Below are 26,602 nucleotides of genomic sequence, written 5' to 3'. Positions count from 1 at the left end.
TTGTTTTTGATTGGTGAAAATGGAATAGTAACCCCGTCTGTACTAACAGGATACGCTGGCGGAGCACCAGTGAAGGGTGATCGATGAGAATGAAAACAGACCAGTTAGCCCATCAGGATGAATTCATCAGGAATCTCCTCGTGGTTTCAGGGGGGGGAAGGTCGACCTGATTGGGCATATTGCTAGCAATGGGATTTTTAGTCTCCATTACTAACAATCCCTTTCCCCCCAACTATCATGATACTATTTTAACTGTCATATCTTAAAATCATTAAACTAAATTTCTAATACAGGTTATATATTTGTTTATTTTAATATTTATTACATAAGTAGGTAGGTATTATGTTTATGTATTTATATAATATTATATATATTAATATTTTATTTATCTGTTAATTTGTAGCTTATGTATTGATTAGTATTGATGTAATTCGTACATCACTCATGCACTTTAGCTGCCTGCTAATTACATACTTTCTCATAGTGGCAAATAAGCATACCGCCCGTCTGATGATAAACGATCTGTGAACTGTAGCCTATCGATGCTTGCAACACTAGGGGTGTCACGTGCGCGTTGCCTACCCTGAAGAAACCTTAATATAACCTTTTTGAAGAACCCCATACTGATCTTTTTTAGATATTAAGTCCTCAGGAATGGCAACGAATGGGGGCTATCATGGGCGAAACAATATACTCTGTTATGTCCATGGTACTGCTCATGTCTATAGGCGACGGTTACCATTTATCATCAGATGGGCCGTCAGCTTGTTTGCCTTTCTAAGTTGCATAAAAAAAAGCCTTATTTAAATGCATTGCAGGAAGTCAGTGGATGCAGATGGCTCAGGATTATTCCTATGGCAGTCTGTTGGAGAGTTTTATGTTCAGCAATGGACAGATAATGGCTGAGATGATAATCATGATGAAGTGAAAGAGTCAAATCATTCCTCTTTATAATACTAGTTTAGATTAACTAGTAAATTCATGAGTATAAAAAACTCCTATTGCCACAAAAATAAAACGACAGATAATACGGACAAATAACTTCGAAAACGGAAATACCGATAAATACTTCTAGATTAAGTGGAAACAATTGGCGGAGAGGATAAACGCAACTTATGGGATTAGTCCGCCACGATGTTCGATATTTTCTTAAAAACTCTGCATCCCATTTTAAAACTTTTATTTTTTATTTATTTATTTAAGGAACACCAACAGCATATTGCATTATAACATATAGGTATAACAAACAATAAATATAATACAATATTAATTCACACGCCTATTATAGGTATTCACAGCATTTACTTTAACATAATTATACAGTGCGAGGAAATGATGTAACTATTATAATGAATTAAATAACACTAGACTACAAATATCTTAAAAGTTATTAGTTATAAAAATAAACATATAACCTAAGTTGTGAGCAATAAAAAACTTTACAATAATGTTACAAATAAATAAAAAAGAACTAGAAAAAACATAATAACAATATTATGGTTCAATTAATTAACAATTGGCTATTTTTTTCCACATCCTTTTGGTCCTAAAAACTACCTTACATTCTCAAGAATACCTTAGAAAATGTAAATGAACATCAATTTCCCAAAATTACCATAGGCACGAAAAATAATGGCGAACGAAGCCGCGAGAAACAGCTAATGTAATAAAAATATCAATTTCGACGCATGCCTGTTCCTCAAAAAAAGGTGTAAAGAGATTGATTCAGGATCGACAACGCGCGTAATGCCGGTGGGCCGTATGCTTGTTTGCCACCGCAGCGGTATAAAAAAGTGTCCTACGTGCGCCGCCTACCTATTACGGAAGCAATTCTGTCGTAGCACTTTTATTTTTCTCACGTAGGTAGACAAACGTCATAATGTTATAGTACCCGCGCCAAATGGACTATCCAGTAGTGGGCCGGGCGTGATTGCGTGATATTGTGTAACCGGATCTCACGGTCGCGAACCATTAGTAAAAGTGACAATTTAATAATTCACGGCCGCCGTTTTCACTGATCGAAAAATCGCGAAAATAATCGTCGGGAAAAACGATTCGTGACGCCCCGTTACGTACGCTTTCTAGGTTGCTGCAGCGCTGCGCCCGCGCAGTGTCCGACCGACGCGCTGCGAGCTTGCGCGCTTCTGTGCAAACTACATGTTTACATACTGCACTGTATAAAACAAGTGACACATACGAAAACGGCAGACCATATAGCACAAGCGTACACATGCACGTTTAGCGACCCTTTTATTTTGAGGTTAGACAACGCGCGGTGAAAGGTTTTAAAATAAGAGTATAAAACAAAAAAATTGCCGTTTTCAGCGCAGTCCAGACGAGATGCGGCCAGTAGCGATCTGGCTATTATCGATTGTGGCGCTCGCGGTTGCCGAGATCGCGGAAGAACCCTGGGTGGAAGAAGAAGATCTCGAAGAGCCTTATAATGAGGAGAGGGAGGAATCTCACGAGAGATACAGAAGAGAGGCGTACGTAGAAGAACCTTATGAAGAACATGTGAGAGTGAAGAGACGGTGCTACGATGAACCGGTGCACAGGGATCGACGTTCGGTTGATTACACAAGGGTTCCTCGGCAAGTTCACCAGTACGAAGTACACGAGTTTACGGACGACGAGTTTCCATCGTCGCCGCCGTACGAGGAGATGCTGGCCGCGAGCGCCGATCACTACCACAGAGTGTACGCTCCACCTGGATCAGCTTATACGCGTTACCTCAAACCCGATGTGAGTCCCGCAGAATTGCCAGCCCAACCTGTGCTGTCCCAGCCTGTCAATCAATTTGTTGCTTCGTTAAAACCAAACGCTCCATTGAATGTTGCCCCTAACGTAAATCATCAACCTGTGCAGTTTATCGCTCCACCTAACCCAATTAACGTTGTTCCCGCTCCCGTCGTTTCGGTGCCTATTGCCGAAACGCCTGTGCATGGACCAGTGCCCGTTCCATCTGTGCCTGTACCGCAGCAAGTGAAGAAGCTATCTGGTGACCAGTACGCGGCGGCTGGTCAACATCGCAACCATAAACACTCCGCGGGACATTCGCAGGGCGGTGGACACGCCAAGCACGCGGGTCACCACTCCGACCGTGGTGGTAAGGTAAAGTTATGTGTTTTATGTCAGTAGCCGTAAGAGAGATTTTTGTGTGAATCACGGGAAAAAAGTAGCCTATATTTTTCTTCATGATCATCTTGATCATCTTAAAAAAAAAAAACAATAAAAATATAAACAATACAGTAAATAGTCTTTCCTGAGTACGTTTAAACAAATATGAAAGGAACTCTTTGAACACTAAAATAATTTAAGTTTTTGCTCCACAAAATAGCTTTAATCGCAGGAAAATTACTATGAGACTAACACGAACCTCTTAATGGTTGTAAAAAGAATTAGCAAAATCGGTATTGGTAAGAATATCTTGTAATATACACACAAAAAATGCAGGCGAATTGAGAACTTCTCAATTTTTAGAAAATAGTAATATCTATTGTTACTATTTAAACAAATTTTAAATAATATTAGCTTAAACCTACGACTTCGTACGTGTGCCAAAGACATTTTTTTATACTACTTAAAACGGCAATTAAGCTGACGGCCCACCTGATGTAAAGTGGTAACCGTCGCCTATTGACATGAGCAGTACCATGGACATAACAGAGTATACTGTTTCGCCCACGATACCCCCCCATGCGTTGCCATTCCTGAGGACTCAGGTGTTATTCATCTGTACCCAGTAAATTCAAGCCATATCCCACCTTTCAAACCGAAACACAGCCATGCAAACACAACTGCTTCGCTGTTGAAACACGAATGGGACAGAGGTACCCAAGCAATCGCACACTTTCACATATACATAAGTAAGGTTTATAAAAAGATAAATGTTTGTTTCTATGTAAAGAGTTATAGTTAAAAGTACTGAAATGATTGTAAAAATTATTTCATTGACTGAAAACCCCTGAATGCTAGTTTTAGACTTTGTTTTGATAACTATATAGATGAAACCGCGAAGCGTGGTTGTATAGAGAAATACTAGTAGCATATATTTTACATAAATTCTCTGCTTTACTATGGACGGCACAGTATATTCTCTGATTGCCACTCCTGAACATTGTGTCTTTATTTTGCAAAGATCGTACTGTTTTTTTTTTTTATATTATCTTCTTTCGTAAGACGATTTAAAACACGAAGCAATATTATTTGTAATTAAGTCATAAAGAAAACTATCTTAATGTAATACAAAATGTCTAATAGAATGTCATACAAAATTAACCGAAATTATCAATTAATTATCAAAAGCAATTGAATTTATTTTTACATCATTCTAGAATTGAATAGAATTGAAATAATCTTTATTTAAATAGACTTGTATACAAGCTTTTTTTTATATCATCAACTTTTTACGGTTGTACATGTATGTATGTAAGTTCGGGATGTCGTTATCTGCTGAAACGAACCCGTAAGACGCTCAACAGCTACTCTTTTCAAATTATTATGTACAAGATAATTTTATATTTGCATAGGTACTGTGATTATTATTCGAATTAACTTATTTATAATATATTATATTATTATTATTATTCTAAATTTATTATTCATAAAGTCCTTTGATAGCGGATTAAGACTTTAGTATTACTAATATCTCATTCAAAATATAAATATAAAATGAGAACTAAGTTTAATATTTTAATATTCATCGTTTCTACTCCACCGAGAAAAGAGTTGAAATCTATTTGGGGGCCTAGTTCTTCATTTTTTTCTCTCTGACTGTCTATATATTTTTTCTAGCATCACATAGCACCAAATTAGATGCAACTTTCACTATTACGTTTATGAAGGTTTAACTTACAAGCTAGTACTAAGCTATGGCGTATGACGCCATCTTGGTACGCCGTCTAGAAATATCTATCTCATGATTTTCCTACCTTTAAAATCCACGCGTACAATGGAGCGGGCAAACAGTTATTTATAGAATGATTTGTATATTAATCGACTGCTAAATGTTTTGTTACTTTTAATTTTATTAAATCACTTTATCGCTATCAAAATTAAAGTTTTCATTAGCTCATTGAATGATTAACATTCTAGTTCACTTTCAGAGTACACTTATATCAAGAATATTTAAAATTGTTAAATTGTTGTTTTTTTTTATACCACTGATGTGGCAAACAAGCATACGGCCCACCTGATGGTAAGTGGTTACCGTAGCCTATGAACTCCTGCAATACCAGAGGTATTACGCGCGCGTTTCCGACCCCGAAGAAACCTCTTTACCCCCCTTTTGAAGAACCCCATGCTGTAGTCTCTTGGGAAAACCTCGGCAGGGAGCTCATTTTACAATCTGAGTGTTTGTGGGAGGAGACATTTATGAAACCGCGCAGTACGCGACCATTTAAGGCTGTAGGATATGAGGATGAACTCCCTGTCGATGGCGAGCCGTACAATGGTAGAAAGTGGCTGTAGGCATCATATTGAACAATTCCTCTGAGCACAATCCATTATACAGGCGATAGAACACGGAGAGTGAGGCAAAATCTCTCCTAAGACTTAAGGGTACGATACCGCTTGTGAGCCTGGGATCATCGACAATTCTCATAGCTCGTCGTTGCACTATACTTCGCTAAACTTAGTTATGAATACTTAACATTAATTTCTGCATAATATTCACCCGTGTGTACATCGTTCGCTAAGTTTTTACATTTTGTTTTTCTATGCTTATTTAATTATTCACTTTAATGTTTTACTATAATTGTCACATATTTTTCACCACGTCTGCCCTTCATACGCTTTCTGTTTTTACCTAATAGTTAGCTGGTAGAGAATGCCATATGGCATTAAGCTCGCCATTTATAATTTTTTTTATTGTCCAATAAAGAATAAATAAATAAATAAATAAAAAATCAAAGGTTGAATCTATGTTCATGTCTATACATTAAATTGTATTTTAGTTAGTCAAAAGTATCTCTGTATTAGATACACCTTACAATCTTGATAGAATGAAATCAAGAAGAAAAAACTCTTAAATAAACAAAATCTGTTAAAAAAACAAAATGTCTACATTACACCTTAAAATCTAAATCCTATAGGGAATGAAAATCTGAGTAAATAATGATTCGTTTCTATATAATGTTGATTAAAGTAAGTCATTAGTCATTTATTCAAAAAACAATATACTTTGGGTTTGAAATAAGGGATAATCATACAAAAAAACATTAAAATTAATTGTTTTTTTTTTAAAAATTACAATCAACAATGTCAACTTCATTCGTAATATATGTCAAATTTATTATTTATTCTAGTATTTACGTTAATTATCAATACAAAAGTCATTACCGGAGTAATAGCATTTTTCCAATAAAAGTGATCGTAATTTAATCTTAAAATAATTGAGATTTTGTACAAGTAGGCGTATTGTAGTTAGACAAAGCCTCTTATTAAAAAATTAATACAGTAGTAAAACCTTAACTTTAATTTGATCTCGAAATGTGGGCGTTCTTAAAAAAGGTAATAGTCGATGAACGCCTCTAACTACCTCATTAGAAAATATAGCTGTTAATATATTTAATCTTATACACAAGAAACATATATATATATATTAATATATAAATATATATATATATATATATATATATATAATTATAAAAATATATGTATATAATTTGTATATAGTTTCCAATATAAAAAGTAGTCGTTTGGTAATATTATTTAATACTTAATCAATCAATATTTAATCTATTTTAAACATCATCAATTTTCCAGAAAGGAAGAACATTTTAAACCATTTTTTTATAAGATCCAATAATCATTTCTGCTAAACTTTCCAGAGCACTAAAGGCTACAAATCGAATCATCACTTAGACAAAGGGGCTAAAGGTCACAAACTGGATGAGAACCACCGTAAGGAATACGAGGAGGCAGCAGGAAAGAAACACAAGCACCACGACCACGCTGACCATAAAGGCAGTCATGAGGAAGAGGCTCATGGACATAGAGGTTCCAAGTTTGATGAGAAGAAAGGGCACAAGAAGGGGCATAAGACTAAAGGTGAGTCTAACTGACAGGGTAGGGAGGTACGTATTTTAAAATTGAATGCCAATTAAAAGAAATATAAGAATATATTGTACTACATTTGTCCTTCTAGTATTCATATTTATATCATAAACGAGACAGTCTCTAACTGTTGAAAGATGGGGGAATAGGGATGATTAGTAATGAAGTCTAACTACCCTCTTGTTAGCAATATAGCTTTTTTTTATACAACTTAGAATGGCAAACAAGCTGACGGTCCACCTGATGGAAAGTGGTAACCGTCGCCTATAAACACGAGCACTGCCATGGACATAACAGAGTATACTGTTTCGCCCATGATACCCCCCAATCGTTGCCATTCCTGAAGACTCAGGTGTTATTCCTCTGTACCCAATAAATTCACGCCATATCCCACCCTTCAAACCGAAACACAGCCATGCAAACACAGCTGCTTCACGGTTGAAACACGAATGGGACAGAGGTACCCAAGCAAACGACTTTTGTACAAAGTCTCCCGACCTTATCAGGTCGACCTCCACACGGTTCCCCATAGAAATTGTGATGGTTAATAATTGTTAAATTCTTCACGAGGGACCAACTGACCTGCTTGCGTATACACCTAGCGTTCTTTACTGGAGAGTGTATATCGATAGTGCAGGCGGGGTCACAATATCATTCAATTTTAAAATTTTGGAGAATTTTAGGAGGTTTTATTTTTATTTGATGTATCCATAAGTTTATTACGTATATAGAAATGAAATTAACATAAAATGTATGCGTGTATATTAATTTTAACTGTTGCTTTTCGATCTACTTCCACTATGATTTAATGTTTGATTAAATCGATAAGGCATTTAGACGCAACGGACCAACTTACTTTTACATTGTTAATGTCAAATTTAGATAAGAGATGCAATTAATTATTCATGATTTATTTGATACTTGAAAAAAATACATAAAATATATTAATAGTTGTAGCACTTTAGCTGCTAACGACATGCTTTCTAACTGTATTGGGTTAACTGGAAGAGATCTCTGTCAGAGATAAGTCCATCCTTGCTCACAGCGTTTATAAATGCATTAACAATGTAATTTATAAGTGCAATAAAGAATATATATATATATATATATATATATATATATATATATATATATATATATATATATATATATATATATATATATATATATATATATATATATATAATTTATCAAATACAACTAACTTTACTTACTAATACTTATTTAAATTCCGAATTTAAATTTTATTTCTTTAACTCAACAAGAGAATCCATAGATATTTTTTTTATTTATTTTTTAGTACAAATGATAACTTATCTATAAAAATCTGTACAAATAATTCTGCAACTCGTGTTTATTATTTATGCTATGATTTATTGATAAATATGTATTATTATAAGTAATGATGATAAATAAAATTAATAAGGAGGAACGTGTTTTTTATACAACTTAGAACGGCAAACAAGCTGACGACTCACGTGATGGAAAGTAGCAAGCGTTGCCTATAGACATGAGCAGTACCATGGACGTAACAGAGTATACTGTTTCGCCCATGATACCCCCCATGCGTTACCATTCCTGAAGACTAAGGTGTTATTCCTCTGTACCCTGTAAATTCACTGTCATATCCCATCCTTCAAACTGAAACACAGCCATGCAAACATAACTTAGCTTTACGGTAGAAACACGAATAGGTGATTCCTAACACATAATAAACTAATGTAAAAAAAATTTAATATTAAAATAAAATAAAAATATACCATTTTCAACTAAAACCAGGCCAAAGTTATAGCTCGTGTTAATTTTACTCATTGCTGTCAACAATATCTAATATTTAACTTTTTATGGTAATTGTATTGCGGTATTCGATATTATTTAAGAAAATATAATATTCTGCGGTTTAGTGAAAGCGAATCACTTGATCAGCGGTTACATAAAGTTGTTTGTTTGCATTTACGATACGACCTCGTCACTATTTTTTTTTTTCTCTGTATAGTTAATTATTGTACATTAATAAGTATTGAAGGAGTTCGGAAATCAAACAGTATTAAATGTATGTTCAATTAATGATATTGTGCAAGTTATAAATTTGCACAATTTTCTTATTTATGTATTTTTTTTTGTACATTAATAAGTATTTAAAGCGTTAGAAAATCGCAATAAAAGTGTGTTAAATTAATGACATTATGCAAATTATAAATTTGTATACTTTTCTCATTTAGGTATTTTTTCTTGTACATGAACCAGTATTTAAGGCATTCGAAAATCAAATCGTAATAAATGTGTGTTCAATTAATGACATTGTGCAAGTTATAAATTTGTACAATTTTCTCATTTAGGTATTTTTTTCTTGTACATTATTAAGTATTTAAGGCGTTCGGAAATCAAATCGCGTTAAGTGTATGTTCAATTAATGACATTATGCAAATTATAAATTTGTACAACATTCTTATTTAGGTATTTTTTTCTTGTTGTAGTTTTAACAATTGTACATTAATATGTATTTAAGGTGTTCAGAAATCAAATCACATTAAATGTGTGTTCAATTAATGACATTGTGCAAATTATAAATTTGTACACTTTTCTTATTTAGGTATTTTTTTCTTGTATATTAATAAATATTTAAGGCGTTAGAAAATTAAATCGTATTAAATGTATGTTCAATTAATGATATTGTGCAAGTTATAAATTTATAAAACTTTTCGTATTTAGTTCTAACGTTGCATGAATATCAAACAATAGATTCAATTGTAAATTGCTCAACTTTCCGACACACAAGACTGAGTTTAAGAGTTCAATATTGGTCGACAACAATTTGTGTTCTAATTTTAAATGAGAGATGAGGCTGTTATATTCGATTCACAAAGTTCGGATTTCCCCAATTTGCCCATGGAAATGTGGTTTAATGTCTTTGACTATGCTGTTTGGAATTATAGTCGAAAGCATAAGTAATTATAATTATATCGCCAAATTATATAAAGTAATGTAATGTTGGGTGGCAGAAAATTATATTAATTAGTCATATATTAATTTGTTTATTCCTTTGTAATAAACAAATTCAAATATCACTTAACTTAATTAAAAAATACTTTATATAATATATAAATAACATTTAAAAAAAATTAGAGATCCCTACGAAGACAAAGTATCAAAGTCTTGCCTATTAAAGCTAGGTAATATAAAATGCTTATTAATCTTTCTGTCTACCTATGCTGAGATAGATCGCTAGTTTTTTTATACTAAATCTATGTCTAAGTTGATTGGTTCATTAAGACCAAACAACGATCAAATGTTCGCGTATGTTCATTCCTAAAGGATCCCACGACTCTGTTATGCTAGTAAGGTTATTTAAAACTTAAAAATCTTAGACTAGAATAACAGGACTAGGATGATAATCAGTAACTCTTATTGAGAACTGTTTGTGAGAAATGAAACGCCGGTTCGTATTAAAAAATTGTATTGAAAATTTACAAAAAAATGAACAATTAAAAGAATAAAATATTAAAACTAGAAATTACAAAAGATTTTGTAATAATTCTAATCAATCATTAATTGTAAAATGTTTTATTTTATTTTTTTTTTATTTTATTACAGTATTTTCAACTGCTTTATCCTTTTAAGATGGTATAATTATTTGAATGAAACATGATCAGTGTAAACTTGCTTATTGTCCAGGATACCACAACAAATACCACAAAGACGAGTTCCACAAGGAGCACAAGTTCTACGATGACTTCCATAAGAGCGGAGAACACCATCGTTATGGCAAATTCCACGCCAAGCACGCCAGCAACGAGAGCGGAAAGAAGAAGGCGCATCATGTCAATGCGGGACACGATTTCGTGGAGCGGGGCAAGAAAGGATATAGGTTAGTGGCAGACTGATTCCACTTTATGCTTTTTCTTTATTTTCGTTTTTTTATACAGCTTTGATTGGCAGACAAGTTGAAGACCCTCCTGATCATCATCAGCCTATAACTGTCCATTGCTGAACCCTTGGAGGGTTTTGCTAGTAGTTGCCAGGCTTGGCAAGTGAGTTGACAACCGCAATTAGGTTTTGCAGATGTTTCAAGAGGAACATTGTTGCCCATTCATTACCCTCCCTTAGTCGTCTCTTACGACACCCACAGGAAAGGAAGGGGTGGCCTATTCTGTACCGGGACCACACGGCCATACACCCTCCTGATAGATAATAGCAATTTATAGAAAAGAACGCAAATATATATACGCAATCATAGAATATTGACCCATTCATGATTCTTCCTTTGCCGCGAGTGTCGTAAGAGGTGACAAGGGAACTTAACAGTCGAGATATGGGCAGCAGCGTTCCTCTTTAAACATCGCTATACAGACGACTTATAAAAGGTTTTTTTTTATACAACTTAGAATAGCAAACAAGCTGACGGGCCCACCTGATGGAAAGTGGTAACCGTTGCCTATAGACATGAGCAGTATATACTGTTTCGCCCATGATATTCCCCATGCGTTGACATTCCTGAGGACTCAGATGTTATTCCTCTGTACCCAGTAAATTCACGCCATATCCCACCCTTCAAACCGAAACAGAGCCATGCAAACACAACTGCTTCACGGTTGAAACACGAATGGAACAGAGGTATCCAAGCAATCGACTTTTGTACAGTCTCCCTCTGGTATAAAATGTTATAAAAGGTCTACCTCTCTTTTACTTTGTACTTGTTATTATCGTGGGAGTATGGTTCGTTTGAAGTTATGGATTTAGCAAATTTACATTAAATTTGTTAACAATTTCATTATTAGAAAAGTGCATGGCAATTAATCCTTATAGTCATGTATTCTGCAAGAATATGGTTAGATATATCAATTATATTTTGCATTGAATAATATTTACTTGAATTAACTGTTATTTTAGTAAACTCTGTTACACTCTTTAAATCTATGTACAAAAATCAAAATATACTATTAAATAATAATTTAAAACTACTCCAATAAATATATTGTACAAGTTATTTAATGGTTGAATGAATATTATATGAATATTGACGTACCAAAATACAGAAGACTATTTTGGTTCGTCTCCCTTGCATCACTACTCTGTTATATTTATAGCTCAGTGTAAAAATAACTGGTACAAAAGTACCTAGAGATAGTAATTCGTAAAGAATTGTAGTGAACAAAGTGAAGAATAAACCCATTACTACAATATTAATGAGGGATTACTTACATAATTTTCATCTTCTTAAAATTTTTTTATCACATGTATGACTGAATTCGTTTCTCTTTATAGATATATCATTGTCTAATTTCTTTTTACTTAGCATTTGGGTTTTAAAGCGTTAAAATGTATCGTTATATTCACTAATAAGTGTATATCTTTTTTTTTTTTTAACAGACTGTATTCATAGCAGTTACCTCATACTTTTTATTTCAATTCTAATTTATGTTGTACTCTTTCTCTTATAGTAACAAGGGTCATCTTGATGAAGACCACAAAGGTTACAGAGGCAAAGATGGGCACGAGGAACATCACGCATCACATTCTGAACATGGCAAGAAAGGTGGCAAGGAAGGCGGTTCACAATGGGGCTATCAGAAGAAAAATTAATCCTTTCTTAGACTCTGGCCATACACGCTTCGATAAATGGCTAAGATTTGTCAGAGCATGTGTAGCTTATATGGAAATGAAGAGACTAATTTCGTATTCAATTGTAGTTATAGACATCTTTGCCATCTATGTATGGACAATGATTATGCTAATCAGCATTATAGATTGGCACAAATTTCAATTATATCTGAACGAACTTTTTGTTGTTCATTATTTTGACTCTTGTCGAGTTCAATTGCCATCTCTTTTTAATTTGTTTTTTATAATTTATTACAATTTATTATTGCTCTTAATAAGAGCCTTGAAAAAGAAAACAAGAGAGAGTTATTTTTAAGAAATATAGCACTAGGAATACATGTGAAACTTTACTCAAATAAGAAGCGTTCAAAATGTATTGCAACATACAATATTATTTTTATTTGTTAAAGTTAAAAATATTTAATGAAAGCGTAAAACTGATTGCAGATTAGTACGATTGTATAATGTATTTGCTATTTCCATGGCTTATTCTATACAATAGATAGTTTCGTTTCACTCAAACATACCTTTTAAATTTGCCTAAACGTTATTCATGTTGCGAAGCCTTCTCTTTTTTACGCCAATCATGCTTTCAATTGATCCACAGTGTGTATACAAATTTCGTATACACGAGCAATCATGGTTCGTCCTACATTTTCACAATGAAAATGTACTTGCCGAGTTCACTGCAACAAATTAATCAAATGGTAAAAAAACGAGTCGATTTTCTTTTTGCTTGTGCAAGAGTCTGTATCAAATTGGTTGGCGTATGGCCCATTGCTTGACGTTAAGCAAACATAAGATGTTTTTTTTTATCTCTTTTTAAACGTTTTGGTTGAAATATATTGTACAAAGTACTGTTGAATTTACATTTTAAACTAATGAAATGTTTAAAACATAAATCCAACAGAATTTTTTTTTGTGACGATCCTTATGAAAAATTCTATAGTAATTTAAAATTTGCTTTAATATGGTTAAATATTATTGAATCTTTTTTTTTTTAAAGTAAATACAAAAATCTGAAACCGTCGAAAAATTGAGAAAATTATACTGTTTTAAAGGAAATTGATTATGGACTTCTACAAAAATTGGTAAAGATAATAACAAACTAATAACAAAATAATAACAAACTCTTAAATATATAAATTTTTCATTATCTTTTAGTACAAATGAAAATTCAGAATAATACAATATGGACGAAATAAGTACTTAATATTAAAAAAAAAACTGTTATGTAATGAGATATCACTTATTACTGATTATTGTTATTAATTTTTGTAGTATAGATATAATTTCTAATAATAGGTATTTAATAATAATACGATTTAATTGATTTTTGGTTTATATTTTTTTCTGTAAATATATGGATAAATATACTGATTGATAATTGATTTGAAAATTAGAAAAAAAAAACAATTTTTTTAACCATTCCATTATATATTTATTCAGTATTAAGATGGGTGTAACATTGACTTTGATAAGGGATGATTCTCACCGTTTTTAATGAGTTTTTCTATATGCCAGTTAGGTATATGTGGATCAAAACAATATATATTAATATGTGAACACTTAAACACTTTCGCGTCACGAAAGACACCTAAAGAATTATTTAAAAGTGTCGATTATATTTTTGGAGATTCTTCCAGAATACAATTGAATAAATTTTATAACTATTCCATTACGACAATTATTTCAACTAACAGTATTTCTATAATTATGTATTTTGCAAGTACTACCCTTAATCTTTGATGTTATTCATTGATAAAAGGTAGTACTTACATTGTCTAAGTATTTTTATTTCTAATATTTTTTTTTACAATGTTTTTGAAAATAGATCTATTTACAAAACGATAAGTGTATAAAAGTTATATATTATGTAAAATAAGTTATTTTGTTATAACTTATTGTTAAATAAATGTAAAATTGATACTTTATTTACCTAATATACAAGTGTATATACATGATTATAGTGACTATGTTTCTGGCAAGTTATTTTTTTTTTTTTATATTTCCTTACTAACATTCAAGTTTAAAATTACTAATAACATATATTATTTTAATTCCCAAAGAGGTTTGACGTCAGGCAGGGGGCCGGTCGTAAAACTAAAAAACCAAATCTTTTTGTAATACGGATAAAATCATATTACACCGACCCCAAATGATTGGGATAAGGGTAGGAAGATTATGATATATTGTTTTACTATTTTTTTTTTATTATTTTTTTTTGTCTCCATCAATTCACAATTTCTATCAGATTATCAATGGTTGACTGGAAGAAATTCCTTTTATGGGACAAGTCCGCCATTTTACTCATTCTAGAACTCTATATCCTGTAATTTAAGACTTTGCTGTACAATAAAGTGTTACAAACAAGCAAAAACCAAGAAACTAACGTACCCATAGATTTAGGATAGTATCTGCAGTTCTAATTTTTCTTATGATCGAAATTTCGATATGTGATAAATGCAGAAGAGGTCATCACCTCTTCTGCATCATCATCAATGAGGGTAAGTACAGAAAAGGAGTCCAACTTACATTTATAAGGGATATTACCAAGAATGAAATGTGATACGCATTTCATGGCCGATTATATACCATGAGGGGCCAACAATGGATGGAGAAAAATGCCTTTGGTGTGGTAACCCCGTCTCTTTAGTGTAGAATCCCCAACTAGAGCATAGGTACCACGAGAGACCAACAATGGATGGAGAAGAATGCATTTCGTGTGGTAACCCCATTTCGAATTTAGTGTAGAATGCCCAATTAGACCGATGACTTGATGATTTCGTTGATGTTTGAGGACCACAATTAATAGCAGGCAATAGGGGAGATCAATTTTTACCAGTATACAGTGAATGATGACGATAATTTACTTTTTTAGTTACTTCACTGTGCATTTCTAATATTTTAGTATTTGCATGTGACTTAAAATGTCAAACAATGGTTGGCCCACATAAAGGAATATTATTGTTAAAAGTTCGGTTTAACTTACGTATAATTAGATCAAGAAAGTTCAACTAGTTTCGGAAACAATTCGTGATCTTTAGTCATGAGCGGCTGCGAGGCTAGCGCGAGCCTGATGATGCGGTAAGCGCCTACGCTCATACTCAGCGGGCGAAGCGAGCAGCCAGCCTGCTGTCGCCTATAGACATGAACAGTACCTAGTAAAATAATTCTATATTAAGACTAGACTATTTCCATCATGTAAAATATCAAACCATCTAAAAAGGAGGCTTGCAAGGAAGTATCCCGCCAATCTTAGGGTCGTTGTATTTGACGTATACAGCCACGGTGTGGTGCGGACGGCGAGGGAAGAAGACACGTCGACCGGCATCGTCGACGAATTCTGTGTAATCCATTGTCCATTCGCGTTTCATGCCGCACTTTTCGCAGATTCTTGATCTAGAACAAATTCTTAAGTTACTTGTCCGTATCAGAAAAAGGTTTTTTTTTTTATACAATTTAGAATGGCAAACAAGCTGATGACCCACCTGATGGAAAACGGTAACTGTCGCCTATAGACATGAGCAGTACAATGGACATAACAGAGTATACTGTTTCGCCCATGATACCCCCCATGAGTTGCCATTCCTGAGGACTCAGGTGTTATTACCCTGTAAATTCACGCCATATCCCACCCTTCAAACCGAAACACAGCCATGCAAACACAACTGCTTCACGGTTGAAACACTAATGGGACAGAGGTATCCAAGCAATCGACTTTTGTACAAAGTCTCCCTCTGGTACCACAATATGTTTTATGATATCTATGGTGTTGCACCATTGAGGGGTTTTGCCAGTATTTGCCACGCTTAGCAGGCGGGTTGGTAACCGCAGTTAGGCTTTTACAGATGTTTTAAGAAGGACGTTGCTGCCCATTCCTCGACCATAAATTCTCTTAGTCATCTCTTATGACTCTTATGGTAAACAGGAAGAGTTTATTGAATGTCAACCCCGTACGGGTATACGCAGTGTAGAACGATCCCCCACTAGATGGAGTGATGACCTCAAAGGCATTGCAGAGAGTCAATAGATGCAGGTGGCTCAGGATCGTTCCCTATGGCAGTCTATGGAGGAGGCCTATGTCCAGCAGTGGACGGATAATAGTTGAAATGTTGTTGATAGGTACATTTAAAGTCTTTTTAGTTTAGTTTTCTGACTTTATATTCTTAGATGTATTCTATTGCGTTACTGTTTTCTATGAGCATTTATATTATAGACTAAAACCCAAATAAGATCTTACGTATATTGATTGAGAGAAACGACTTGAACTAGAGGATGACGCAGCTCTTTGGCATGTTCGAGAGCGGTTTTCAGCAACAAGGTCCCTACTCCCTGGCCCGTCACCTCCGCAGCTGTGCCAAGAACTTCCACCTGGTTTTAAAATCCTGATTAATTTAAAATAGGTCGAATCTAAATTGGGTATTTTAAAACAGTTTAGTTAACCCATTGTGACAAATTCATCAACAATTAAACACAGCAGTTCCCAGAGAGAACAGGAGGGAACAGAAAAGGGGAGGGAAAAGGGCCACCTTACAAATTATAGTGCTGGCAGTGAGGTTTCTTTTATACAACTTAGATTGGCAAACAAGCTGATGGCCCACCTGATGGAACGTGGTAACCGTCGCCTATAGACATGAGCAATGCCATTGACATAACAGAGTATACTGTTTCGCCCATGATACCGCCCATGCGTTGCCATTCCTGAGGACTTAAGTGTTATTCCTCTGTACCCTGTAAATTCACGCCATATCCCACCCTTCAAACCGAAACACAGCCATGGAAATACAACTACTTCACGGTATAAACACGAATGGAACAGAGATACCCAAGGAAGACTTTGTACAAAGCAAAGTTTTGTACAAAGTCTTCCTCTGATAAGGATCTTGCTATGGGTCAGATAAATGTGGAATTTTCTGTTATTACACGCATCTAGAAGTACAGTACTTACAATCAGACAAGTCGTATATTTGTTTTCCACTTTTATAGTGGATACTGAAACAGGTAGCTATAATGTTAAATTTTGTGATTATAAATCAATTAAATTATAAATTTATTCTCAATTAAACGTTAGCTGACTTCTTATCCAATACTCTAAGAAAGATAAAAGAAAATCTTACATCGTATATATAACTGACATTATACTTCTTAAATAAGTTAGGGCTTCTGTAGCAGTGCGCACAGAAATACATTCGGTGCCTTTCAGGCTTGGAAATGGTGTAATGTGCCCACTCCTCGAGCTCGTCAGCGGCCCACGGAAACACCTGGTTGGCGACAGTTACGCCTACTAGCTTTTTCTCGTTCGTTCTAGCCAAGTGCTCGTAAGCCAGCAATCGATCACCTAAACAATAATTTGAACATTTTTTTAATTTCTGAAAGAAGCAGTAGGTTAATTTTGTTCTATGGTAAATATTATGTGATGGACTTATAGCCTGTGTACTTTGTTGCAATGGGAAACAAGTTAATGCTCAGAGCGAACTCTATGATGATCACGAGAGATAATGCATCATTATTCCTGGGAATTATCATATTAAGCCTTTATACTCGCTGACTTCCACATTATAAATGTTTGAATAGTAGATTTATAAACTGAAACAGCTATATAATTACATACAAGGACAGTTGTTAGTAGGAAAAACATCGAATAAGAAAGAATTATCCAAGCAGACGACTTTTGCGGTTTTGATTATATCAATTCCGGTTTTTAATCATTTAAAAATCTGTATACCTGAACTAGAATATCTCTCAGTGAGTACAGCCAAATAGGGGGAGTTGAGCGACATCCACAGACCAATGACACTGGGCTCTCGCGGCCAGTAGTGCTGATAGAGGAATGACCGTATGTGTTTGATGTGGCATTTATTGCCACGATCTATTGTCACGTTGCGGATGTCAAAACACTAGAAGAAAAATATTCTGATTATTTCACAATCTAAGGGCTTAGTTCACAGCTTGCTACTACTATCTGCTACTCGTATCGCCTTAGAGTTTCTAAATCATCTTCATTATACACGAAAACCTATCGAATGACGGCTTTATTTTTTGCATGATCCAACAAATAGGAATTTGAAATTTTGGAGAACTGGGCTGAGAATTATGTATTGGAATCCCTAACAGATTGAACTATAAGTAATACGAGCACCTTTAACTTGTTAATAAAGACTTTATAATCAATTCCTAAAAAAACTTGTGGTTACTTGTCTTCTTGATTTATGAACATAGGACTTGGCATAATAACAGATAGAAGAATTACCAGAGGAAGACTTTGTACAAAAGTCGATTGCTTGTGTATCTCTGTCTCATTCGTGTTTCAACCGTGAAGCAGTTGTGTTTGCATGGCTGTGTTTTGGTTTGAAGGGTGGGATATGGCGTGAATTTACTAGGTACAGAGGAATAACACCCGAGTCCTCAGGAATGGCAACGCATGGGGGGTATCATGGGCGAAACAGTATACTCTGTTATGTCCATGGTACTGCTCATGTCTATAGGCGACGGTTATAACTTTCCATCAGGTGGACCGTCAGCTTATTTGCCGTTCTAAGTTGTATAAAAAAAAAGATATACAAAGTACTGTCCAGCTACAATCTTTAGCATCATCGTCATATAAACCTTTATTGTTCACTACTGAATATAAGCCTCCCCTTGTGCCAGTAGTTGCCATGCTTGGCAGGTGGATTGGTAACCGCAGTTAGGCTTTAGAGATGTTTTAAGAGAGACGCTGCTGCCCATTTCTCGCCCTCCCTTAGTCGCCACATCCACGGAAAAGGAAGAAGTGACCTATTCTATGCCGAGACAACACAGCCAGTCTTTGGCATACACCATGATAAATGTCTATAACTGAGACGTATCATTAAGTTAAAGCTGTAACTTTAAAATACGAACTGGTTTTTTGCCTTGTGGATATAGACAGATATTACAAATTGAGGGGTTTCTGTAGAACCTCATCTGGTTATTGACATTACAGTGGGAGATATTGGATAAAAGAGCACCACACTTTATGATTTTCAGGCAATTCATAGTGCCGTATTCTTTGGAAATCACGTCATGCTTACTCGAAATTTACTAATTATAATTTTTATATTCTTTCACTAGGATTTTTTTCTTATTTAATTGAGTTATATTACTATTTATGATGTCAAAGTGACTTATGACATTGGTATTACTTCTTTCACATTATATCAAAAAAAAATCATTAGTATAATAGTTTCTTAGAAATTTCAATTTTGTCTTTCTAAAAAATAACAATAATAATACAAATTTTCTATTTTTTTATGCAACTTAGATTGCTATACAAGCTGACGCCCACCTGAAAGAAATTGATAACCGTCGCCTATAGACATGAGCAGTACCATGGACAGGCACAACAGAGTATACTGTTTCGCCCATGATACTCCCCATGCGTTGTCATTCCTGAGGACTCAGGTGTTATTTCTCTGTACCCTATAAATGTACTGCCATATCCCACCTTTCAAACCGAAACACAGCTATGCAAACACAACTGCTTCACGGTAGAAACACGAATGGGATAGAGGTGTCCAAGCAAACGACTTTTGTACAAAGTCTCTCTCTGGTATGTATAAATCTTTTAAGTCTTTAGTACTACAAAACTGTTTACAAAATTAATACTCAAATTAAAATGGCCAGTTACTTAACTTTCAAAATAAGAAAAAATAATTATTACAAACATAATTTACAATCGTCAAAGTTGCCGTCAATATGTCATCACATTATATTTTGGGATTTTTTTAATAAATTTAAAATATCAAGCCGCAGCCATGATTAACCGGAGAAATACCTAAATATATGTATCTGTTATGAAACCTGAATAATTCCCTGGTGTTCCACTATGAACGCTGCCGTCAGTTTTTTCAAATGCCTCTCTGGACGGACCTCCAAGTCCTGTAACTTTTTCAGTTTCATAAATAATCCACTTAAACGAAATTTTGCCGATACACCAAAACCAGATACGACCACCAAACACGTAGTGGTAAGTTAAAAATGATCAATTAGTTATCTGTTTTGACTTCTGTTACTTTAGTTGTCCAATTAATTCGCTCAGAGACCCTCTATGACATGATAATCCAAAAAAAACAAAATTGATTTCTAGAAATTTTATAAAAAAAAGAGCATGAAATGTTTGTTAGGCGTGACAAATATGTGTGTACAAATTTTTTTTTTGGAACTAGAATGGTAGCCAAGCTGACGGCTCACTTGATGGAAAGTGGTAACCGTCGCCTATAGACATGAGCAGTACCATGAACATAACAGAGTATACTGTTTCGCCCACGATACCCCATGCGTTGCCATTCCTGAGGACTCAGGTGTTATTCCTCTGTACCCAGTAAATTCACTGCCATATTCCACCCTTCAAACCGAAACACTATATCGACGAATATAGATAGGGGAAGGGGGAGATTGGGGTGCCAGTGGTGGTCTCGCTTGGCAGGCGAGTTGGCAACCGCACTTAAACTTTGGTGGTATTTTAAGAGGAGCATAGCTGCTCACTCCTGAGCCATTAATTTCCCTTAATCTTCTGTTACGACACCCATGAACAAGGAACAAGCCCATTCTGTGCCATAACCAGACGACAGATATCAGCAGTAAAACATAGTTAGGCCTTCGAGCTCTAGCTTTTTTTTTACCTAGTAACGGTTCTTTTAGTATTTATTTCCTTTTGACTCTGTACTTGTTACTCAATTTGTGACTGTAACCAGGTGCAGGGCACCGAGAATGAAGAGAGACTGCGCGTGCGGCGAGCACGTGCATCAGACGTGCCGCGCGTGTTGCGCTTCGTACGCGAGCACGCGCGTGTCGCATGGCCGGGCCTAGTGCCGCCACCTAGCGCGTCGCACCTTGTTCTCTGCGATTACGTTGCTAGAGCACTTGCACAAGGTATTTGTTTATAATTATAAATAATCCTCATGGCTGCAAATCCTTATGGCCCCTCCCCATAAGGATTATTAATAATGAGAGGGTTAGTCCCCATTGCTATCAATATACCCTATCAGGTCGACCTCCACGATGTTCCCTCTGGAAATTATCGTGATTAATTTATCGTTGAATTCGTTACGATAGGCTAACTTAACTGACGTGCCTTTTCATCTTCGTATATACCGACAGCGCAGGCGTGGTCACCACACCATTTTCAGCCATAAAAAAAACCTTATGGGGTAGTCAGAGGTAACTATTACCGTTGTGGAGAATGTAGGTAACACTTGACATAATCTCGCTAAATATATTTAAATTTTATTATGCTCAGTAAAATATAGTAAGTGGTGAGCCTATCGAAGCAACAACCGATGGGGAAGAAAGGTTCTTGAGTGACGACCCCGTACAAGTAAATGCAGTGTCAAACGAGACCCACTAGATGTAGCGACGACCTCAAATACATTATAGAAAGTCAGTGGATACAAGTATCTCGGGACCGTTCCCTATAGCAATCTATTGTACAAAAGTCGATTGCTTGGGTGCCTCTATCCCATTCGTGTTTCAACCGTGAAGCAGTTGTGTTTGCATGGCTGCGTTTCGGTTTGAAGGGTGGGATATGGCGTGAATTTACTGGGTACAGAGGAATAACACCTGAGTCCTCAGGAATGGCAACGCATAGGGGGTATCATGGGCGAAACATTCTACTCTGTTATGTCCATGGTACTCGTCCTATAGGCGACGGTTCTATAGACTCATGTCTATAGGCGACGGTTACTACTTTCCATCAGGTGAGCCGTCAGATTGTTTGCCATTCTAAGTTGCATAAAAAAAAAGACAGGAATAATTGTACAAAAGTAAACAAAAGTACAAAGGAGAAAAACGATTCTTTACTCAGGAATAATAATGCTACTCTTCGATGTCTAAGGCTCATATAAGGCTATTTCCCATCAGATTAGCCGGTCGACTTATTTTCCGTTTTATGTCATATAAAAATATTACGTTTGTGGACAATGAAATTAAATGAGATTTATTCGTAAAAAAAAACATAACTGTAGTTTATCAACTAATATTTATTATATTTTTATAGTTTTTATAGGGTACAGAAATTATGGTTTTGGAACTGGGCTCCTAATTAGGTTAATATAATATGTTAAACCTATGTTAAACTATACTGTTTCTTCTATCAAAAACGTACTAAGCAGTTAAATTAAATTTAAATGGCATGCAGGACATTCTATGCTGGTCGAGCAGCAAGAAACCCGTCGTGGCTGGTCGACGATTCGCGGGTTAGCGCTGAGCACAGCGGTGTGCACCTGGGACGCCGCGGTGCTGGAGCAGTGGGCGCGCTGCGTACAATGTTCGCGCTCCCGTCACTTCATGCACTTCACGGCACATTGTCTGCGCACACCAGCTCTGCACGACAAATACCGTGTACATAATATTCTGCAGGTATTCATAGATTACTGCAATATGATTTTAATGGATGAAGATAGAATGATACACCCGTCTGCGCTAACAGTTTATAATGATGGGGCACCAGTGAAAGATGAAACGATGAGGATGAAATCGGGCCAGTTAGCCCATCATGATGAATTCATCAGGAGTTAACCATGATAGTTTCCAGGGGGACCGCGAGGAGGTCGACCTGGTTGGGTATATTGCTAGCAATGGCATTCTCAGTCTCCATTACTAACAATCCCTTTCTCCTTCCCACTATATGGTTAGGTTAAAAAAAAAAAAGGTATACGTATATCTGCTCCTTTTAGCGGATGGGTAAAAGAAAATTGTGAAAAAGATACTGTTTTTAGACATCGATTTGATATTATATTTACCAGTTTTTCATATAAGTCATGCTTTCTCTCTTCGATTTATCTTGACTTTGGCTTCCATTCTAATTAAAGAGATTTGATTGATTTTAGTATATTTTTATTTTATCTTTATTTGGTCTCCCAGCAATTGTTACACTGATAAGATTTAATATTAAAATTACTGTCTAATTACAGCGTGCTAATTAACAAAAACAATAATATGGTATAACAATCTCTTGAGGTATTTGACATTGGTATGGTTTAAATTAGTATAGTGCGCATAATTTGTTCATTAAAAACATTTTCGTATGTTACTTACATGCACATTGTATCAAATGGCAAAGGTACTAATTTTATATTTCGAATATTTTAGCTCATAGCTAAAGCCTTACCAAATTGGACGTATACTGATTATATACATATGTGTTTCTCAGGTAATCCTAGTCGTCCCACCAGATAGTTCGAAGAGTATTGAAATTGTCCACATGCTCTCCAAGAACGCAATACAAAGAGGCAAAGATGTCGGCTTCCCTCTTATACGTTTTGATGTAACTGCTAATAATGTGTTAGTATGAAATATCTAGTCTCGATAATCTGTAAGTCGTATGTAGTATTATTTCAATTTAGCTACAATGTAGTTGAGTGTCTTGAGTAAGTCATGCTCACAAAAATGTCTAGACATTTGGTAGTATGGTGGGCCGTGTTATTGATTTCTCTAAAATATAGTTGAGCGCAATGATGACTGGTTCATCCGTCATACTTTTTTTTTTTAAATGGAATGATGATAATGGAATGGTAACCCCACCCGCGCTATCGGTATACACTGGCGGGGCACCAGTAAAGAATGATAGGTGAGGTTGAAGTAGGTCAGTTAGCCCATCGTGACGAATTCAACTAGAATTAGCCACGATGGTTTCCAGGGGGAACCACGTGGAGGTCGACCTAATAAGATATATTGCTAGCAATGGGGCTGTCAAACTCCATTGCTAACAATCCTTTTCCTCCCCATTCGTCATACTTGTAAAAGGGTGCTGCTTGTAGGGACTGGTGTGCTGTGGTCACTGCAACTGATTTATTATATTAATTTGTTCTTATTATATCTTAAATTTTATGATTTAATACTGCTTAATACTTTGTATACATAATTTATATAATTCAACTTTTTGAAAGAAGTAACACCTGAGTTTCTGGTTCATTCTACTTTGCTGCGTTCCGAGTAGGCGGAAGAGTCATAAAAAATGCCTAAATCGAAATTTACTAGAATAAATATATGTCTTTATTTCTATTTACTTTCTTTTCATCTTTCTTTTTACTATAATTAGGTTTCATTTAATATTGTGCACTAATCAGTCATGGGCATATAGTTTGAAAACGTCTTGTAAATATGTCTCGTTTACTAAACGAGACATGTTTAAAATAATAATAAATGTTACACAATCGCACTAACTTCCTGATCCTAAAATTAGGACATCGTCTCTTATGAGAAATCAGACAACAAACATCTGCTGATACAGCCTAGAATATGTAAATCACGTTTGTTTCTTTAAGTTGTTCCACTTGTGGTTCGCACTTAAGACTTCATTTACACAAAGCCAATATATGAACTCTTTACTCCTAAGTATCTCAACACGCCTACTACCTACATACATTTTATTAAATACATACTCGTGTATATTAATAATTGTCTTTCTAAGTTGGCAATCGGCCTGCCAAGCGTGGAAGCTACTGGCAAAACAAGCACGCAGCCCACATGATGGTAATCGGTTACCGTAGTCTATGAACGGTTGCAATACTAGGGGTATTACGTACGCGTTACCAACTCTAAGTAAACATCCTTTCTACGTTTTTTAAATTTATGGAATGTATTACCAAAAATAGAACTTAACATTTCAGGGCAAAATCACTAGAAGAACTGCAACTGAAAAAGGAGTGGCAATTGTTCTATGAAGCATTCCCAGAAGCGGTCAAAGAAATAAAAGAAGAGAAAGTTACTGATACTTATACTTTTGCAACTGGAAAAGACCCAGCAATTGCTTCTACAGACAATACACTAAAAACAGAGAAAAAGCATAAATTGAAATCAGCGCCAGCACATTTCGTCGCAGTATATACAGCTTACACGCAAGTTGACAAAAGTTGAAAATGGATGATGAATTATTAAAAAAAAAACAGAAAAATTATAATCTGACAGCTTAATGATGGCTGCTAATAAATATCTATACGTAAACTAAAATAGTATTTTAATTTAAACAAATACAACGTGATAGCTATAATTGGCCTAGACAATACTTGCTTTGCCGAAGCATTTAGTCAAATCAAGAACGTCGTTTTCGTTTTTTTTTTTTTATACAACTTAGAATGGTAAACAAGCTGACGGCCCACCTGATGGAAAGTGGTAACCGTCGCCTATAGACATGAGCAGTACCATGAACATAACAGAGTATACTGTTTCGCCCATGGTACCCCCCATGCGTTGCCATTCCTGAGGACTCGGGTGTTATTCCTCTGTACCCTGTAAATTCACGCCATATCCCACCCTTCAAACCGAAACACAGCCATGAAAACACCACTGCTTCACGGTAGAAACACGAATGGGACAGAGGTACCCAAGCAATCTACTTTTGTACAAAGTCTCCCTCCGTCTGGTCGTCATAACAATATTCCATCTATACGTACAGATCTCTCTCTGTCTCTCTCCCTATAAAAGTTGTCTTTGTGTAACTAACAACTGTATAATAAATACAATTGAACAAAGTACTACAAGAATTTTCATACATATAAATTATTTGATTACAATAGAGGCGTTTGCACTTGACCAATTTTACTTGCACCCATAGACCTAATTTTAAATGCATTATAAATTTCCCCTATATACCCATCTACTAGGCGGTCGCTATATATTTTACTACAATAAAATATGTATATATTAAAGTGGTAAATTGTATATTTAAACAATTATTTATTGATTAGATTACCGACATAAGATACAGCGAAGCATTTCAATACAATACACTAGTGGATTAGGTCTAACTGTTCTTACATTTAGAGCCAACCACAGTATTGTGTTTGAGTAATATTAAATTAATACATGTTATTAAATGAACAAAGATATTAATAAAATGAACTAATGATCAAAATTACGAATAAAATATTTATATTGAAATAATAATAACACACAATGTATATTAATACACTATAATAATAATACA

The 26,602-nt window shown here is 35.0% G+C and overlaps 3 protein-coding genes across 3 annotated transcripts in view; 2 read left to right on the top strand and 1 right to left on the bottom strand.

Moving 5' to 3' along the window:
• Positions 1 to 19,783, bottom strand: part of LOC113518626 (uncharacterized) — a 156,861-nt gene extending 137,078 nt beyond the window's left edge. Inside the window, exons 1-6 of the mRNA XM_052898208.1 lie at positions 19,540 to 19,783; positions 18,386 to 18,557; positions 17,778 to 17,998; positions 16,901 to 17,031; positions 15,876 to 16,059; positions 13,181 to 13,343 (exon numbers count right to left, since the gene is read on the bottom strand). Coding sequence (XP_052754168.1) covers positions 15,879 to 16,059; positions 16,901 to 17,031; positions 17,778 to 17,998; positions 18,386 to 18,557; positions 19,540 to 19,674 — 840 coding nt within the window. The 5' untranslated portion in view covers positions 19,675 to 19,783 and the 3' untranslated portion in view covers positions 13,181 to 13,343; positions 15,876 to 15,878. The remainder of the gene's footprint in view (positions 1 to 13,180; positions 13,344 to 15,875; positions 16,060 to 16,900; positions 17,032 to 17,777; positions 17,999 to 18,385; positions 18,558 to 19,539) is intronic.
• On the top strand, positions 1,894 to 14,645 carry LOC113522087 (uncharacterized). The gene is made up of 5 exons (XM_052898207.1): positions 1,894 to 2,260; positions 2,326 to 3,111; positions 6,831 to 7,050; positions 10,732 to 10,924; positions 12,498 to 14,645. Exons 2-5 carry the CDS (start codon positions 2,341 to 2,343, stop codon positions 12,637 to 12,639), a joined length of 1,326 nt encoding a protein of 441 aa, XP_052754167.1. The 5' UTR covers positions 1,894 to 2,260; positions 2,326 to 2,340; the 3' UTR covers positions 12,640 to 14,645.
• A 577-nt stretch (positions 19,784 to 20,360) lies between the features above and the next one.
• Positions 20,361 to 25,675, top strand: LOC113518625 (uncharacterized). The gene is made up of 5 exons (XM_052898209.1): positions 20,361 to 20,644; positions 21,372 to 21,549; positions 22,814 to 23,034; positions 23,828 to 23,958; positions 25,287 to 25,675. Exons 1-5 carry the CDS (start codon positions 20,504 to 20,506, stop codon positions 25,531 to 25,533), a joined length of 918 nt encoding a protein of 305 aa, XP_052754169.1. The 5' UTR covers positions 20,361 to 20,503; the 3' UTR covers positions 25,534 to 25,675.
• The last annotated feature ends 927 nt before the right edge of the window (positions 25,676 to 26,602 follow it).

This window comes from Galleria mellonella, unplaced genomic scaffold (genome assembly GCF_026898425.1).
Source record: "Galleria mellonella isolate WM207_F2 unplaced genomic scaffold, CSIRO_AGI_GalMel_v1 utg403, whole genome shotgun sequence".
Taxonomy (NCBI): domain Eukaryota; kingdom Metazoa; phylum Arthropoda; class Insecta; order Lepidoptera; family Pyralidae; genus Galleria; species Galleria mellonella.
The sequence above is the reverse complement of the archived record's forward strand: the minus strand, read 5'-3'. Positions and strand labels throughout refer to the sequence as shown.